Raw genomic sequence first — 16,812 nt, 5'->3', positions numbered from 1 at the left:
TTAGAGGGTGCATATTTAAAAAGCATTTAGATCGATGAAACTGTGTATCATTATGGTACCACATCACAAGACATGTTATTCTTGAATATTTCAGTTGTTTAAAGCTAAGACTTAGTATTTTCAACACTTCTTTCCTTCAGAAATCTGCATGTGAAAGTACTAATTTCTACATTTTTTTAAGCATTATTTCTTATACAAATTTTATACTTCACAGTCAAACACTGAAATTAAATGTGCAGTGAAATTTCTGGTCCTGGTGAGTAACGTATGTTATTAGGGGGCAGGGGAGAGATTATTTAAAAAAAGAAAAAAGAAATTAGGCAAGCTAGAATCCCCCGTCTAATATCCCAGTATTTGAGTATCAGACTAGTTTTTCTCCTTTCTTTGATTACAGAAAAAAAAAAAAATTAATTCTCCCTTTTTAGCAGCTACAGATAGTATACTGGACCTTTTCAGTGAATTTGCCAAGGCTTGCTAACTCCTTGAGGTTACATGTCGTTCTGAGAAAAGTGCTACCTTTGCTAGCATAAATCTAGTCTGGATGAGTATGCTTCTTTCCTTGTTTCTCCTCTCGTATTTCCTCTAGTGTGGAAGATTGACTGTGCAGTCTCTGAGAGTATGTTGTGGTGCATTTTATCTTGCAAGTAGTGCCTGTGAATGTACTAGTATCAGTACATACTCTGATGCAAGGTGCTCTTCTTTGTCTTCATTTTGGTAAGGCAAGGGGATTTTCTTTATGAAAGTGTTCCAGGTCTTCATATGAAACCTAGTTTAAAAAATAAGTAAATAATAATTCCTTATTAAACCCCCCATCTTGATTTTCAAAGAAATCTGTGGTACATCTTTTAGGAGCAGCTCTCCATATTATCTCTTTCCTCTCCATTCTCATCTGCTCACTTCAGGGTGGTGAAGCTAGTACATGTGAAAGACAGCACTGCAGTAAAACAACCCTGGTCCTCTGAAAGTTCATGCTTCTTGTAATGAGAGCTGCAGAACTTTTTTGATAATATTTTTGGGTTATTTTTGTTTTGTGAACAGACTGTCCCCAAAGTAAGATTAGTGATGAAGTAAGTGTTCATATGTTAGCAGGTGCAGTTCTAGAAAGAGGCTCTAGTCTGAGTCACACACCCCATTTTAGATGCAGCTTTCAGGGTGCTTCTCTGTCTTGCAGGGGAGGAGAATGTAATTTAGGGTCAGGTTGTCAACTGTGGCTTGGAATATATCTTTTTTGCAGGATTTGTTTGAGCCTCGGGTCCAGCTGTCCCAGGTTTAGGCAAACCATTTGCATCAGATACGTGAGTAGTGAAAGGAGCTGTGTGATGCAAAGGAGTGAAGTATGGGGCAGCTGAGTCCCTGGAGAAGATGGGAGATTTCTGTGGCCTCCTCACAGGGTCAGCCTGCTGTTTTGGATGCAGTCAGGAGTAAAGCAGAAATGCTCTGGCCAGGAACTGTGACTGTCACACACTAGTGTTCCAATTTGTGTTCCTTGAGATGAGGGCTTGCATGACCACTGTTTCTAGTCCGTGATGTTTAGGACTCTGTGGTAGGGACAGGTGTTCTCTTCAGATTCTGCACTTCACTCCTTTGGTTCAGTGTGCCCCCATGTCTGTCAGCTCTTGCCCCAACAGGCACTGCAGTTGCTGGGAATCTCAGACAGTGTGGGCTGTGCACAGACTTTGCATAGGAGGAAGATTAATTTCTTATTGGAGATGCATAAGAATGAGTGAATACAAATTTGGTATTCTAGCAGTGTGTTGAGGCAGAAAGGACACTGTCAGAATCCTCACTTTTTACCATGTGTTTGTCAGGTCCTAGTGCTGTTTTCCTGCATGTATTTAGATCTAATAAAATACTCCTGCATTTCTCTGGGTCACAAAGTCCATTTGGCAGGCACTTCATGGTATGCCTTGTGCAAAACATGTCTTTGTCTTGAAGAAAGATTGCTTCAAATAGGGTTTCCCACAATCTCACAGAATATGGGATTTTTCTATATGAGCAAGTACTCTGCAGAATTGTATTTCAGTTTTGAACCTGTTTACTGACATTTCACTTGGTAATGACAGTGTAATAGTACAGTAATAGACAGTGGTGTCTATTAATAATAATAATAGTAATAGACAGTGGTGTCTGCAGCAGTGTATGCAGTCTTGGTATATCATAGTCTGCATGGTCTGCTGTGAGATTTTTTGGTTTTTATTGTCAGATGGAGGTGAAAAAGCAGAATAAATTGTTTTGGAAAGCTGTTTTTCAGATTGCTGCTATTTCATTTTTCACTGTATTATTATGTGACATTTAAGTTAGTAGAATACAGTATTTAGCTTCTGAAATCCCTTGTATAGATCATAAATCACAATGCGTAGGAAAGCAAGTTGGAAACTTGCATGTTTTTCCCTAAATAATTTTTATTTATGTCAATATTGTGAATATAATTGACAGGGGTTGCAAAGAAGCTGCATTAGGACTGTCAGTAGTCATATATCAAAATTATGATCAACTAAGCCAAGCTAGAAAGCCAGCATGGTGATTGTGCTTAACTCCATATTGTACAAGTTTTTTTGAAGAGTGTGGTTTTGGGATGTTTTTCCCTAAATAATTTTAATTTATGTCAATATTGTGAATATAATTGACAGTGGTTGCAAAGAAGCTGAATTAGGACTGTGTCAGTAGTCATATATCAAAATTATTATCAAGTAAGCCAAGCTGGAAAGCCAGCATGGTGATTGTGCTCAACTCCATATTGTACAAGTTTTTTTGGAGAGTGTGGTTTTGGATTTTTGAAGTTGAGTTTTTCCCCTCTTTTTTCATGTTTACTTGGGAGGATCAGAATTTGTCTGTATGTGCATTCAGGTCAAAGTTAGTACCAACAAATTTTTAACTGAACTGTTTCTCGTGCATATGGTTCTTGAATTTACAGTTTAAGTAGTAAAGCAGCTTATTGTTACTGGGAGGGGAAAAATATTTAAATGACTCTTAACTTTTTCAGAAATGCACAATCTGGCAAGCCCAGTACCACAGTTGCAGTATATTCTTACTAAGAATGTACTTCTTTGGTCTTGGATTTATACTTAACAGGTCCAGTCTTGAATAACAAGATGCCTGTTGTTAATATCTTGGTGCTATTTAGTATTTTTTTGTCACGTATCCGTCTGATACTAAGTGGAAACCTTTAACAGTTTAAGTAGTAAAGCAGCTTATTGTTACTGGGAGGGGAAAAAAATATTTAAATTACTCTTGACTTTTTCAGAAATACACAATCTGGCAAGCACAGTACCACAGTTGCAGTATATTCTTACTAAGAATGTACTTCTTTAGTCTTGGATTTGTACTTAACAGGTCCAGTCTTGAATAACAAGATGCCTGTTGTTAATATCTTGGTGCTATTTAGTATTTTATTGTCACGTATCACTCTGATACTAAGTGGAGACCTTTAATAGAAGAGGAACTGAAAAATGTCTCTGTGAAGTCAGTGACTCAAAGCTGGTGACTCACTCCAGATAACTCTTTGCAGTTACTGAAAAATGTCTCTGTGAAGTCAGTGACTCAAAGCTGGTGACTCTGAAGGGTTGCCCACTCTTTGCGGTCACTTGGGATCGAAAGAGTTTATTTTTATTAACTGGTCACATGTTATGTAGTTGAAAGGATTTATTTTATGGTTATTTTATTTTATTGTTAAGGTTTTACAGTGTATAAATAGGAAGTATAGTTTTTAGTGGTCTGTACAGATTTCTCATTCAGGTAGTTTGTCTGACCTGCTTACATGGATTTCTGCTGTTCTGTGCAGAATGGAAAATAGGTTTTGCATTTACCCCTCAGTGTAAAAAGATGTTAATCCTCTGAACCTTAGCTGAAACCTCACAGACTTGAGAATTCCACAAATTACTTGATTCAATTCCAATTCTGTTTTTATATGGCTACTAATTCTCTTTTTCCTCAGTTAAATTTCTACTGTGATGTGATTATCTGCTTAAAACAATAAATGTGTACTATTTCTCTTTCTGTTTAGGTATGATGAGTGGATAAAGGCAGACAAGATAGTGAGACCAGCTGATAAAAATGTACCAAAAATTAAGCATCGAAAGAAAATAAAGGTAGTTTTTCTCCCTTTTCTCTCCTGTTGCTCCCTGTGTTGGTTTGATACATAGTTAAGTGATCCCTGCCTCCCTTCCTGACCTTTTGATTGGCCTACAAATGCTTATCAGGTAAAGCAACTTCATAGCCTTTTAAACACGAACTCTTTTCATCATGGGTTTGCCTTTTCTCTTTGAGGTGAGGAGGGGAAGCTTCTCTTTGCTTCTTTCCTGATTTTTTAATTAAATGTATGTAGTCATTTACAGAAATCAAATGAGAAAGATACAGATTATTGTCTATGTTGGGAACCAGTTTGAGGGGGGTAAAATTTGAGATCTCACTGATTCTGCAGTTCAAATCTATGGACTAGTCCATGTGCATAGGACTCTGTAATTTTATTGCCAAGATTTTTTTTGAAATTAATTCTTCCACAACTGATATTTAGGCTTAGATGATGACATATTTCTTGAATAGTGGGCTGCAAGGGAGCTTTTCCTTCTGCCACTGCTGAGCCTGGCATCCTGCAGTGCCACTTCTCCTCGAGCACTGGGTGTATTTGTTTTCCCATTTGTTTTAGTGTTGACAAAGTCCCTGTCTTGAATAGAAAGGCCTTGTCATAGAGCGTAGAAAGTTTGTAGTCCTTGAAGCAAAGAGGAGAGTTTTCCTCTACAGACTGAATGTTTAAGATAACTGTAAGCATTGTTTAATTGTAATCTATTATAAGATGTGTGCTCTAATGAGAAGAGTTTTTGTATCTGTTTTTCACCTAGAATAAAACTGACAGAGAGAAGGAAGAGAAGTATTCTCCTAAACCTTGTAAACTGCGACGTTTGTCAAAACCCCCCTTTCACACCAGCACATCACCAGAGACTGGGTCCAAACTTGACAGCACTGAAGCCAAAAATACTGAACAAGCTCCAGTTAAATCAATAGAAATTACTTCTATCATTAATGGGCTACAAGGTATTGTACTTTAAAGCTTTTTCTAATTTTGTAAATGGCCTTTAAAAAGGAGTAAATGACAATGTAGAATAACTGATGCAATAAATGCTTGAGTCTGTCTGGCTAATTATAACAGAAATAACCTTGGACGAAAGCAGTGTTGGCAGTTTCTGTGAATTCAGTGTGTTAACGGTTATTACATTTTGTGTTGCCGTCTTTTTTTGTTGTTTTTATTTGATATAGAGCAAAGCATTTTTGCTTCCTATCTAATCTGGTAACTTGTAAAGTTTTAATTTTTGATCTACCTAAGCTATAGGACCCGTTACTCATACCTGCATGTCTGTTGCTAGCACTGTGTTCCCCTGCCCACACATTTACAGCAGCATTTTAATACCTACTCGCTTCTCTTCATTCTTAGTTTACAGCATGCTTCCAGAGAAGGAAATCATGCATGGGATAGGTAGTTTGGGTAACCACAAACTTTTGTGGAAGCTGCATTCCATCTTATTTGACACTGGCCACTGGGTTCCAAAACTGTTGGCAGAATAACAGTCAACATAATCTATAATGCTTCATTTCCTTAGGAAATAAGCAACAAAACAAACCAAACCCCCCCCCGAAAAAAACCAAACAAACAATTAGCAATTACACTATTATTAGTATGATAATTAATCTGTAATTAACTTTACAAATCAAGGAGTTACACACACATATATATATGTGTTATATGTATATATATATGTGTGTGTGTATGTATATATATATATTTTTTAGCCGATTCCTGTTCTCACACACACATATATATATGTGTTATATGTATATATATATATGTATGTGTGTGTAGTGTGTGTATGTATATATATATTTTTTAGCCAATTCCTGTTTGAATCTGTATCTTTTCACACTGAATGAGATTGCTGTTGATTCCTTAGGGATTATATATCTTTGTTTATCTCTTGGTTTCTTTGTGACCCTGAATTTTCTTGCAGTTGTCCTACATTCTTCTTGTCTGTTTGTTTCCCTAAGTGCTTTTCTTTATTGCTTTCACTTCCTTTTTTCCAGGCTGGTCATCAGATTGCTTGGTTGGTTTGTTAGACAGTATCCAATGCATGTGGTGTGGTTCTGTCCTTTAGACTCTGGATTTTCCAGGGAAAATGATGTCTTTGTTATGAGCTTTGGAAAAAATGCAGATAATGGTAGTATCTGTCACCCATAAGAAATATGTAAGGGCATCTTTTAGTTACTGGTTTGGGTGCAGAAGTTTGTATTTTATGGGTTAACGCATGCTATGCTTGCTCTACCTGTTCAGAAATTCCTGGAGATGTACTGTATAACAGAGAATCTTCCTAGTTTCTAATCTAGCCTTTTGAGCTCTTCAGGAGGAACCATTTAAGAGAGAGACTGCTAGAGATCCCTGTAGCATGTCTTCCTATCTGTACAGTTTTCTTTTTTTTTTTGTGTGTGTGTGTGTTTTTTTGTTTTTCGATAATTCTTTGTAATCAGAATCAAGACAAACTTTTCTTGTTTTGTTTTTGTTTTGTTTGGATTTATTTTCAATTAGCTTCTGAAAGTTCTGATGATAGTGAGCAAGAAGATGACCAAAGTGCCCCGAATGTTCATGCTGATGGCAAGGAGGAATCTCAGCCCGACGCCGTAAGCCAAGATAAAAATGAACTCCGTCTAAAAGAACAGAGCGGTTCATCCCTCCCAGAAGAAACTAAAGCTCTTACAGATGGAGTGGTGCCCAAGTCTGTATCCAAGTCTCCTGAAAGATTGCGGAAAGAGATGGAAGAGTTATCTGAAGATAGTGACTCAGATGGAGAAGACGAAGCCACAAAGAAGAGAAAGGATGGAAAGAAAGAGATTGTGGATAAAACAGCAAAACCACAAGTGAAACGTGGTAAACGAAGACACTGTGTTGCAGAGGAGTCCTTAAAGACTGTGTCACCTAATAGAAAGGATGAGAAGTCCAAAAACAAAGATTCCCTTAGTTTAGAAAACAGCAGTAACAGCTCCTCGGATGAAGATGAGGAAGACAAATCTAAACTGAAAATCACTCCAACGAAAAAGTACAATGGACTAGAGGAGAAAAGGAAATCTTTACGAACAAGTACTTTCTACTCGGGATTTTCTGAAGTGGGAGAGAAAAGAATAAAGCTTCTAAACAACTCTGATGAAAGACTCCAGAACACCAGAGCAAAGGATCGAAAAGATGTGTGGTCAAGTATCCAAGGCCAGTGGCCGAAGAAAACGCTGAAGGAGCTGTTCTCAGACTCTGATACTGAGGCTGCTGCTTCTCCTCCACACGCTGCTCCTGAGGATACTGTGGCAGAGGAGCAGCTTCAGACTCTTGCAGAAGAAGGCATTTCTTTGCCTAACTGTGAACTTGAAAAATCTTTGCCAGCAAGTGTGGATGTTAAACCTGTTGAGGAAAAACCGACTGAAGTGGGTGAGAAGAAAGTTGAATTTCCAAGCAGTGGCAGCAATTCAGTGCTAAATACGCCTCCTACAACTCCTGAGTCACCTTCCTCTGTAACTGTGACAGAGTCCAGTAGGCATCAGTCCAGTGTCACTGTCTCTGAGACACTGCCACCAAATCAAGAAGAGATACGAAGCATCAAAAGTGAAACAGATAGCACAATAGAGGTGGACAGTGTGGCAGGGGAGCTGCAAGACCTCCAGTCTGAGGGAAATATTTCTCCAACAGGTTTTGATGCCAGCGTCAGCTCCAGTAGTAGTAATCAACCAGAGCCAGAGCATGCTGAAAAAGGTAAAGGAAAGGGTAAACAAAGCTGTCTCCAACCTAACCAGCTCTTATTTCTAACATTGCTGATGCGTTTTCATTCTGTTTTGATTATGGTGCAGGGAAGTTAGTTGTTGCAGGAAGTAGTAGCCTGTCCATTTCAGATGTGTGGAAATGGCATAATCATCTTGTGAGTAAAATGTCATCTGCCAGCAAGTTTATTGGCTTTTCGTTTGAAATTGTCGTGGTTTCACTGAGGGACAAAGGATAAAAGAATGAAGTTTATACTGGATATGGTAAAAAAAGCCCAAAGCAAACTGTAATAGCTTGTGTAAGGAACATTCATTGTAGCAAGATGGAAGCATTTCCAGCACAGTCCTTAGAAGCAGGAGGTGCTTTTCTTGCATAACATTTGATTCTCTGTAAGTTTTTTGTTTTGGAGGGAGACTGCCCTCTTGCTGCTAGGGTGCTTAGGCAGTCATTTCTAATTTGTATTTTTCTAGAACATTAACTTCATAAGAGTCAAGTCAAGCTGATAAAAGCATTGACCTTTTCAGCTATGTTTCACTTTCATATGTGATTTTTTGGATTGAAGTTCCTTTTCTAAAGCCATGAGAGAGTGGGGGATAATAAAGACTTGTGCACATGATGTTGCTGTACTGCTGCCTGCTTTTTAACTGCTGGCAAGGCAAGATCCAAGAACTTTTTTCTGAAAGTCACTGGCTGTTTTGCAGTTCATCAAAAGTACATCTACTTTCACTGTGTTGTAGTGGCTAAAAATTATGAACACCAAGGAAGAAAATACATTTTTTTATACAAACCTGAGACAGAAGTGGGTTTCTTAGCTCAGTAGATTTTGGCTAGCAATTAGCTATTTTTTTTTTAAATGTCCTTAAAGGTGTGTTACCTTCAGTGTCCTGTTGAAAATGATCTTCTGAAAGTATGCAACAAAATGTGTTTCCTTAAAGGGGAGAGAATTTGGAAGAGGTCAATAGGTACCTCTTGATAACTATACCTCTGTTGCTTTGCTAATTAAAGCTGTGTAGGTTTGCTGTGTAAGTTGCTTGGGAGTTTTTATCTTGCCACTTGAAAGAAGTTTTACACAATTTTAAAAAAGCATTTTTACATGCATTGGACTTTAAGTTCTTCTCTGATTTTGTCAGCATGTTGCCTGTTTCAGAAAATTAGTTTCCTTAACTTAAATTGTTTTATTCAGGGGGTCATTTTTAGTCTATAAGTCACACGGTTGTGCAACAACATTTGAAGACGTTCTAAAACTCTTTTAGCAGGTGTATTAAAATCCTTCCATGTTCCTTTTCAACTTTTTCCCCTTGTAGTCACAAATGTCAGTAGAATTTTCTCTTGTTTGCCTTTCTTTCCTTGTTGGTTTTTTTTTTGTTTTTTTAACATTATCTATGATCTTTTATAACACCTTTAGTCAATGTAATTACTGATCATGGATTATGACTTTGGTTTTTTTTTTCTCACAGCTTGCAAGTACAGCAAACTTTTAAAAACATTTTTTAGTCCCAGTAGGTCTTGATAACTTTTTAAATAAATGTATTCTTATTTAATTTGCAGTACTAAAAATAGTAAACCCATGTGATTCAAGAGAAATTCTGGTGATGAATATGGGAAAGTAATTTGTAATCATCATACATGTGTACTCTGTGCAAAGAAACTTCGTCTACCTTCCATTGTCTTTCACCTCCTCTTGTCAATATAAGTAGAAAGCTGAGCTGCATTAAGGATAGGCAGGAACAGTTGAATTGTTGTCTACAAACTTAAGCTTTGAAGTGTTTTGTGGGAGGAGTGCAAGCATTTATTTAATTTCGGTTTCTTTTTTTTTTCCTTTTCCCAATTATAGTCTGTACAGGCCAAAAAAGACTTAAAGATGCTCAGGGAGGAGGCAGCTCCTCAAAAAAGCAGAAAAGAAGCCACAAAACATCTGTGAGCAACAAAAAGAAGAGTAAGACTAGTAAGTACAGCTTAATGTGAAATAAAAGGTGTGAAACCAGCATGTCATTTGTTCAACTGATTGCAGGAGATGAAGTCTGTTAATAAAAAATGCATTAGGACAAAATGTTCTCATTAGGGTATTCTTGACACTGTTTAAATGAGGAAATTGCTCTACCTAAACACCAGTATTTTTAAATGGCTTGTATTATTTCTGGGCCTATTTCTAAGAGCTCCTTAATATTTTGTAATTCAGGAAAACCAAGAAGAATGAGTATTTCACACATGGCAGAATTGGGACAGGTATCTCTGTATCATGATAGCTGCCTGCTTTAGAGGGAGACTGGAACCAGAAGGAAATTATACTCTGTATTTTCTGCAAGATGAGTTTTTGGAGGTTAATATCTCTACCCTGTAGCAAATGTGAGAATAATTCCAGAAGAATATAGATCCTTGTTTTCTTCCTGTGCTGTCTATTACATCTACAGTAAATAATGCAGCTTTTGCAGTTTTTTGTAGTTGCAGAAGCTCATTGGAATAGAAACCACAGTACTGGGTTAGGGAAGCCTAATAAAGGCAGAGGTGTGTTAGGGGTCGTATGTACAGGTGTTTGGGAGACAGCACAATCAATTACTGCTACATTTCACTGTTAATAAAAAAATACCAGGAAGCAGCTAGAGACTGAAGCCTGGAGGATAACCGTAAAAAATGGAGTTAAAGCAAGGATAAAAAGCATATACCATGCCTTTTTTCCTCTCTCTTCCCCAGCTTCCCTCCCCTCTTTCTATTAACAGCTTTACTAAAAGTCTGTACTTGCTAGTCTGGCATTTGCTTTCACCCCACCTGTCTTTCATTTTAATTGATCTCCTCTTTATATTTTCTCATCCTTTTTAGTTCCATTTCACTGGTCTCTTCCTTTCATAATCTCTATTCCTACCCTCACCCCAGAAATTAAAGTAACAAAACAAACTGAATTTGCAGAACAAATGCACCATTTTTAGCCTTGCCTTTATTCCCTTGGATTTGGTGAATTTACCCATTTTTCTCAACCTATGTCTTCATTAGGGTGTGAAACTTCAAAGCAATTACCACACAGTCCTTGGTGTGTGCTCTTTTTGTTAGACTTCAGGCACTACTGGATGTAATAAGGAAAATGAATAGATAAAATGTGATTCAGCTGAAAGCAAAAAAAAAAAGCTTTTGGCAAAATTCCACTGTGTCTGTTAAACTGCTTTTGTGGCAGCTTCATCTCTTGCCTTTGCATTAAACCAATAGCAACAAGCAGCTGGCCAAGCTCTTGCACACTACATGTCTTGGGTATTCAGTTTCTCCTGTGTAGATCACCAGATCATAAAGGCCAAAAGGTTCAGGGCTTATTTTGTCATCACCTGGGGCAGGTACAACTGAGGCATACATTTTTCTTAATAAATACAAAATCAATGTGTGTTTAAAAACAACTCTTAACAATTGAGGCTCTGCAGATTTCCTAGGCATTTTATTCTACTGCTTTGCTAGCCTTGTGTTAAATTACAGTCGCTTGTGCCTGCTTTCACCTCAGTTTTATTTTAGTAATGCTAAAAAACTTCAGCCTTTCAATCATTACTCATAAATCTTGTCTTTTAGACTTCTTGTCTTTATTTTGTTACTCTCATTTGAGTGGCTTTATTAAAAACCTGTGTTCAGTTCAGCCTGTTGCTTTAAAGTTTTTTCAGGATGAGGTAAAGTTCTTCTGTTTTGGGTCAGCAAAATATCTTTTTCCAAAATTAAAAAATTGTATTATCATGTCTGAGAAATGTGTAGTGTATATCACAGATGTTCATATTATTGATAATGATTTTAGTAGAGGAAAATTAAAATAAAGGTGACATAAGGCTAAGGAAAGACTGTGTTTGCTCTGGTTTCTGCTATACATGTCCTAAAAATACAGTCAAAGGTCTATATGTTAGCTCTAAAATGGGATAGAGGATTATATATTGAATACTGCATTAGAAATTGATGTCAGAAAGAGATAAACAGGAGATGGACCATAACAGTCAATCTTGTGAGCTCTTAGAAAAAGTACAGCCCCATGAGCAGGCAGATGTGGTTCATTTTATCCCCATTATATACCTGGTTTATGCTTCAGTGATGCAAAGGGCATCAAGCCAAACTGTTACACCAGGATGGATTCTGGTGTTTTAAAGTAAAGGATTTGGGTCAAATAAATTCCCATTGTATGAAAATCAGCACAGAGGTTGCTTCTGACAGGCACTAATTTAGTTAGGGCTGTGTTTCATAACAATGTCTTCTTGTTTCTTCAGCAAACAGCAGCGACAGTGATGAACTATCTGCTGGTGAAAGTGTGTCCAAGTCCCAGGCAGCAAAATCAGTTTCTACTGGTATGAAATCTCACCAAACCAAATCACTCACAAGAACACAGTCTCCAGGAAAATGTGGTAAAAATGGAGAGAAGGAATCTGATCTCAAAGAACAGAATAATCGTTTGCCCAAAGTTTACAAGTGGAGTTTTCAAATGTGTAAGTATTTTCTTGAAAACAACCTAGTGTCATCTTGTGGCATAGTGTAAAAAGGCTTTTTGAATGTTCTGTATTTTGGCTTTCGTGTTTTCTTCCTGAATTTGTTGAACGTTATGATAAATCCTCATTAAAAAAAAAAAGGTGGTTTTTTTGTGTGTGTGTGGTTGGGGGTTTTTTTTTTTTTTTTGGTTTTTTTTTGTTTGTTTGTTTGTTTTGTTTTTTGTTTTTTTGTTTTTTTTTTTTTTTGTTTTTGTTTTTTTTTTTTTTTGTTTTTGTTTTTTTTTTTTTTTGTTTTTGTTTTTTTTTTTTTTTGTTTTTTGTTTGTTTTGTTTTTTGTTTTTTTGTTTTTTTTGTTTGGTTGGGTTTTTTTTTTTACAATTGTAGCACAGGGAACTCCCTATGTCACACTCTTCCAGGACTGTTTTTAGATCTGGCTCCTGAGCTGCCTGGCTGTTTTTGTCAGCACACCTGTCACTCTGGCATGAACATTATCTGCTCTGTGTGCTTCTTCTGTTGATAATTCCTTGCTGTTTTACTCCTCATTCTCTAGTTCTTGTTCAGATGCTTAGGTGATTGATTTGTAATTTTTTCCCCATCCATTTTGCATTACTGAACCAGCACTTATTTGCTGTTTCTAGGATTAAGAACTTCCACTCTGTTTGTTTCAGTCAAGCTACTGATCCAGCTAGGGGTGAGCAGTGTGGAAAGGATCCTGCCTAACCCTATCTGAAAAACCCTATCTGACCCTCTCTGCCTGCCTGTCTGAAAAACAGATCAATGGTTTATTAATTCCCTCACATTAGTGTAATTTACCAACTGAATCTGACTTTGCTGTTTTGGGTTTATTTTTGTTTATTTCCTCCCCCAACCCTGAATGTCTATAGCATTAGTCTACTTTTAAATGTATTTTTTCCCAGTGGTTCTTCACAATCAGGTTACATTCTGGTGCTCTTCAAAAGTATGCAATGTAAATGGTCTTTATTGTCACTTGCTGCCGTGCTGAGATTCATTGAACACTTTCCTGGTGCAACACATTTGAAGGGCTTTTGTTCCCTTCCTTTCTTTGTACCTTGGCTACACTCCACGTGCTAAAGTTGCTTGGCAGAAGTTGGTCTGTGGAGTGCTCTTCGACACATGTCCTCTTGTAACTGAGTCAGACACTTGAGCTTTCCTCATTTTCCCACAGCCTCATATAGTTGTGACTTTTTGGTCCTTTGGTGCTGCAGTCATTGCAGGTTGATATGTAGTGCATTTTGCACCTGACAATAGTTTAAATGATTCTTAAATGCTTTTGAATGGAATGTCTCCTGTGTGGCTTCTCTGAACTGAGCCAAGAGTTTCTCCTCCTGTGCTACCCACTGCTGTGGGCAATGTTTGTGCTGTGTGCACTGCTGTGGAGAGCTCCCAGCTGGAAACAGCCAGAGGGGCAGCTCCTGTGCTGGCCATGTCCAGAACGGTCATCCTGTATGGTTTTTCTTTATGGCACATGTGCCAGGGACTGCACCAGAACCACCCCACAAGTGTGCACGTCCCTGTTGTAACCTGCTTGTTTTGTACCAAGACAAGTCAGGCAAGGCTGACCTTCCTGGTGTCTGGGGCCAAACTGAACTCCAGAAGTTCTGAAAGCAACAGGCTCAAAGCTAGTTCTGGCCCTGATGCTTTCATCTGTTGTCTTAATTTTTTTATCCTTTTCCTCCTGATGGGGAAGGGAATGCATCTTTTTTCCTCTCTCAGTTCCTTAAAAAGTCCCCAAAAAGCATATAGTGGTCTCTTGTAAAGAATAATAAAAAGTAAGCAAATTTGGTGTGATAAAGAGCAGCTGCTGTTGTTGTTTCTTAGCTTTGCTGTCTGCTAGCTCAAAGCACATCACTGAGATTGGAGTACCTTCCACTTCACTGGCATCCAGAAGTGTTAGGAAATGCTTCAATACAATAATTAACAGAGATTGTTTAACTTGCAGCTGACTTGGAAAATCTGACTAGTGCCGAGCGCATAACAGTTCTCCAAGAAAAATTGCAAGAAATCAGGAAACATTACCTGTCCTTGAAATCTGAGGTGGCTTCCATTGACCGAAGAAGAAAGCGCTTAAAGAAAAAAGAGCGGGAAAGTAAGTGCTGGAAACTGAATTCTGCTTTTAGAGAGCTTTACTTGTGGTTCTGTTAAGGTACTGGGTAGTTTGCTGGGAGATGTGTGTCATTAGGAGTGTGGTTTTGTTTGGGTTTTGGGAGATGCTGTGTGCAGGTGTTTTATGACCATTAGAAGGATCAGACACCCAGTGACTGTGGAGAGGGAAGAGCGTTACCAGGGTGGGCAATCTATTTAATGCTCTTGAGGCATAACTACTTCATACAGGAAAAGATATACAGAAAATAAACTTTTCTAAGCAATGAACAGAGGGTATGAAAAACTTGTAATTTTCTTCAAGTTACAGATAAATTTACTGTAGTGTTTCTTGTGGGCCTAGTTAGTGCTCTCCCCTTGGGATAAGGGTTTTTTTCCATGACTTTAAGGGAGACTAGTTAAACTGAGTGTTTCCTACACAAACCAGGCAGTGGAGACTGGTTTCTTTTCCATTGCAAGGCATTGGTTGCTGGAGTCAGTATGTACCAGTGCTTGCTGCTGAACAGGAAAACATGTTTATTGCCTGATTTATGAATCTCTATAACCTGTGTTTTCCTTTTCCTGTGCAGGTGCTGCTACTACATCATCTTCCTCCTCATCACCTTCCTCTAGTTCCATTACGGCTGCAGTTATGTTAACGTTAGCAGAACCATCTATGTCAAGTTCTTCACAGAATGGAATGTCAGTTGAGTGCAGGTGACAGCAGGACTTGCCAAAGCACTTTGCACTTAATGGCTGCTGAGGGCCACTCCTTTTTTTTTCCTTTTTTTTTTTTTTATACTGCACAGTGGCACAAAATTCAGACAAGCACTATTTTGTATTTAAAGTTGTTTCTTGACAAGCTAACTTTGCACTTAAGTGCACTTTTATGAAGAAAAAGTACAACAAACTGCTTTTCCTCAAGCAATAATTGTTTCCAACTTGTCTGGGAATTGTAAGTCTAGTGACTCGAAGGCCTTCCACTGTGGCAAATGGAGGCTGTTCACTGCCTGTAGAGACAGGACAATAAGTATGTAGTTGTTGGGGTGATCTAAATCAATGTGGTAAGGCTTACTGTATTCCCTGGTATTTTGTTAAAGCTGGAACATTTGATATTTTTCCATTTATTTATGACAAATATTGAAAATATTTTCATTTGTACAAGCTAATTGTTTTTTAACTGCTAAGTCACCTTATAGTGGCTTTAATTGTATACGTCAAGCACATCTATTCAAAACCTGCAGTTAGTAGGATGTCTGACATCAGTCCTGATAACCAAATATGAGGATTCCTTTTAAAAGAAAAAAAAAAAGACTGACTAATGTTTACAGGTTTGAATTAGGCTTAAGTAGGTTACTCTGGGTTTTAAGAACCCATTAATTGGAATGAAACTACTGTACTTTGCCATTTTTCTATAAAACAGTATTTTTTTTTAATTTTGATAAAATACATTATGAAAAAGAAAGAAAATGGCTAACAAACTGTATTAAATCTTAATGTATAAAGATTGTATTCAGCCAGTTTAAAGTGTATATTTATTCATAATGGATTATAACAGGTATATTTTTGTGTTTTCTTGTAAATGTTTCTTTTCCCCTTAAAGCAACAAATATTTCATTTGTAATGCTTATTTTATTACGAGCTTCTAGGAGAGGACTTCAAGAGGGAGTAAGGTGTGAGGTTATAATTTGTGGTTGCTGATACCAACACTGCCACAAAAGGGTAGTTGTTTTTAAAATAACTAGCTAGCCGAGTGGTAGATGTTTAATTTTTTAAATGCCTTGTACAAATTCCAAAACCAACTTCAAAATGTTTTCACTTGTATTGATTTTATGTTGAATGGATCCCAAGCTCTCTCCTGTTAATTCTATACCTTTGTAAGACATTTGTATATTGCGGAAGTGTTCATTCAAGCTATTTAATACCTGGCACTGTTAATACACAGTACTTTATTGTACAGATTGTTTTACTGTTTTAATTGTAGTTCTGTGTACTTCTTTTGCCTGGGGAAATAGGGGCTGGCATGTTTTTCTTTGTTTTCTGGCAATACAACATGTAAGAATTTGAAGCATTTTGTTTGTAGATGCTAGAGTGTCAGAATCCTTTTCATTTGACTTTTCTAAGAAAAGCATTTTCAGTCTTCGTAGTGTGCGCTTAAGGTTATAACTGATTTTATTGAAAATGGTTTCAAAGTATTCAGAATTGTACAGGACTGTAAAAATTTGTTGACAGACATTGAAGGAAAAGCTTATAGAAAAAAGCTATAAAATATATATTAGGTTCTGCAGAAAATGGAGAGTTATGTAATATATTGTACAAATGTAAGCAAAGGCCTCTGAAATAAAATGCCATAGTTTGTGAATCCCTGATTTTGTTTCTAACAGTTTAATTAAGCAACTGTAGTGTGTTCATGAAAATTACATCAAGCTGCAGAATCAGTTTAGCAAATGATCTTTGGTGTCCTGTAATGGACATAGGTAAGGCAGA

At 37.3% G+C, this 16,812-nt stretch overlaps 1 protein-coding gene across 5 annotated transcripts in view; it reads left to right on the top strand.

Moving 5' to 3' along the window:
- Window positions 1-16,692, top strand: part of ARID4B (AT-rich interaction domain 4B) — a 90,937-nt gene extending 74,245 nt beyond the window's left edge. For all 5 annotated transcript variants that reach the window (XM_039707122.1, XM_039707120.1, XM_039707121.1 and 2 more), the window contains 7 exons: window positions 4,004-4,088; window positions 4,839-5,031; window positions 6,572-7,780; window positions 9,621-9,731; window positions 12,010-12,225; window positions 14,186-14,332; window positions 14,916-16,692. In XM_039707122.1, the coding sequence (XP_039563056.1) occupies window positions 4,004-4,088; window positions 4,839-5,031; window positions 6,572-7,780; window positions 9,621-9,731; window positions 12,010-12,225; window positions 14,186-14,332; window positions 14,916-15,046 (2,092 nt within the window). In that variant the 3' untranslated portion in view covers window positions 15,047-16,692. The remainder of the gene's footprint in view (window positions 1-4,003; window positions 4,089-4,838; window positions 5,032-6,571; window positions 7,781-9,620; window positions 9,732-12,009; window positions 12,226-14,185; window positions 14,333-14,915) is intronic.
- Window positions 16,693-16,812: the final 120 nt, after the last annotated feature.

This window comes from Passer montanus, unplaced genomic scaffold (assembly GCF_014805655.1).
Source record: "Passer montanus isolate IOZ18808 unplaced genomic scaffold, ASM1480565v1 scaffold2, whole genome shotgun sequence".
Lineage (NCBI taxonomy): Eukaryota > Metazoa > Chordata > Aves > Passeriformes > Passeridae > Passer > Passer montanus.
The sequence above is the reverse complement of the archived record's forward strand: the minus strand, read 5'-3'. Positions and strand labels throughout refer to the sequence as shown.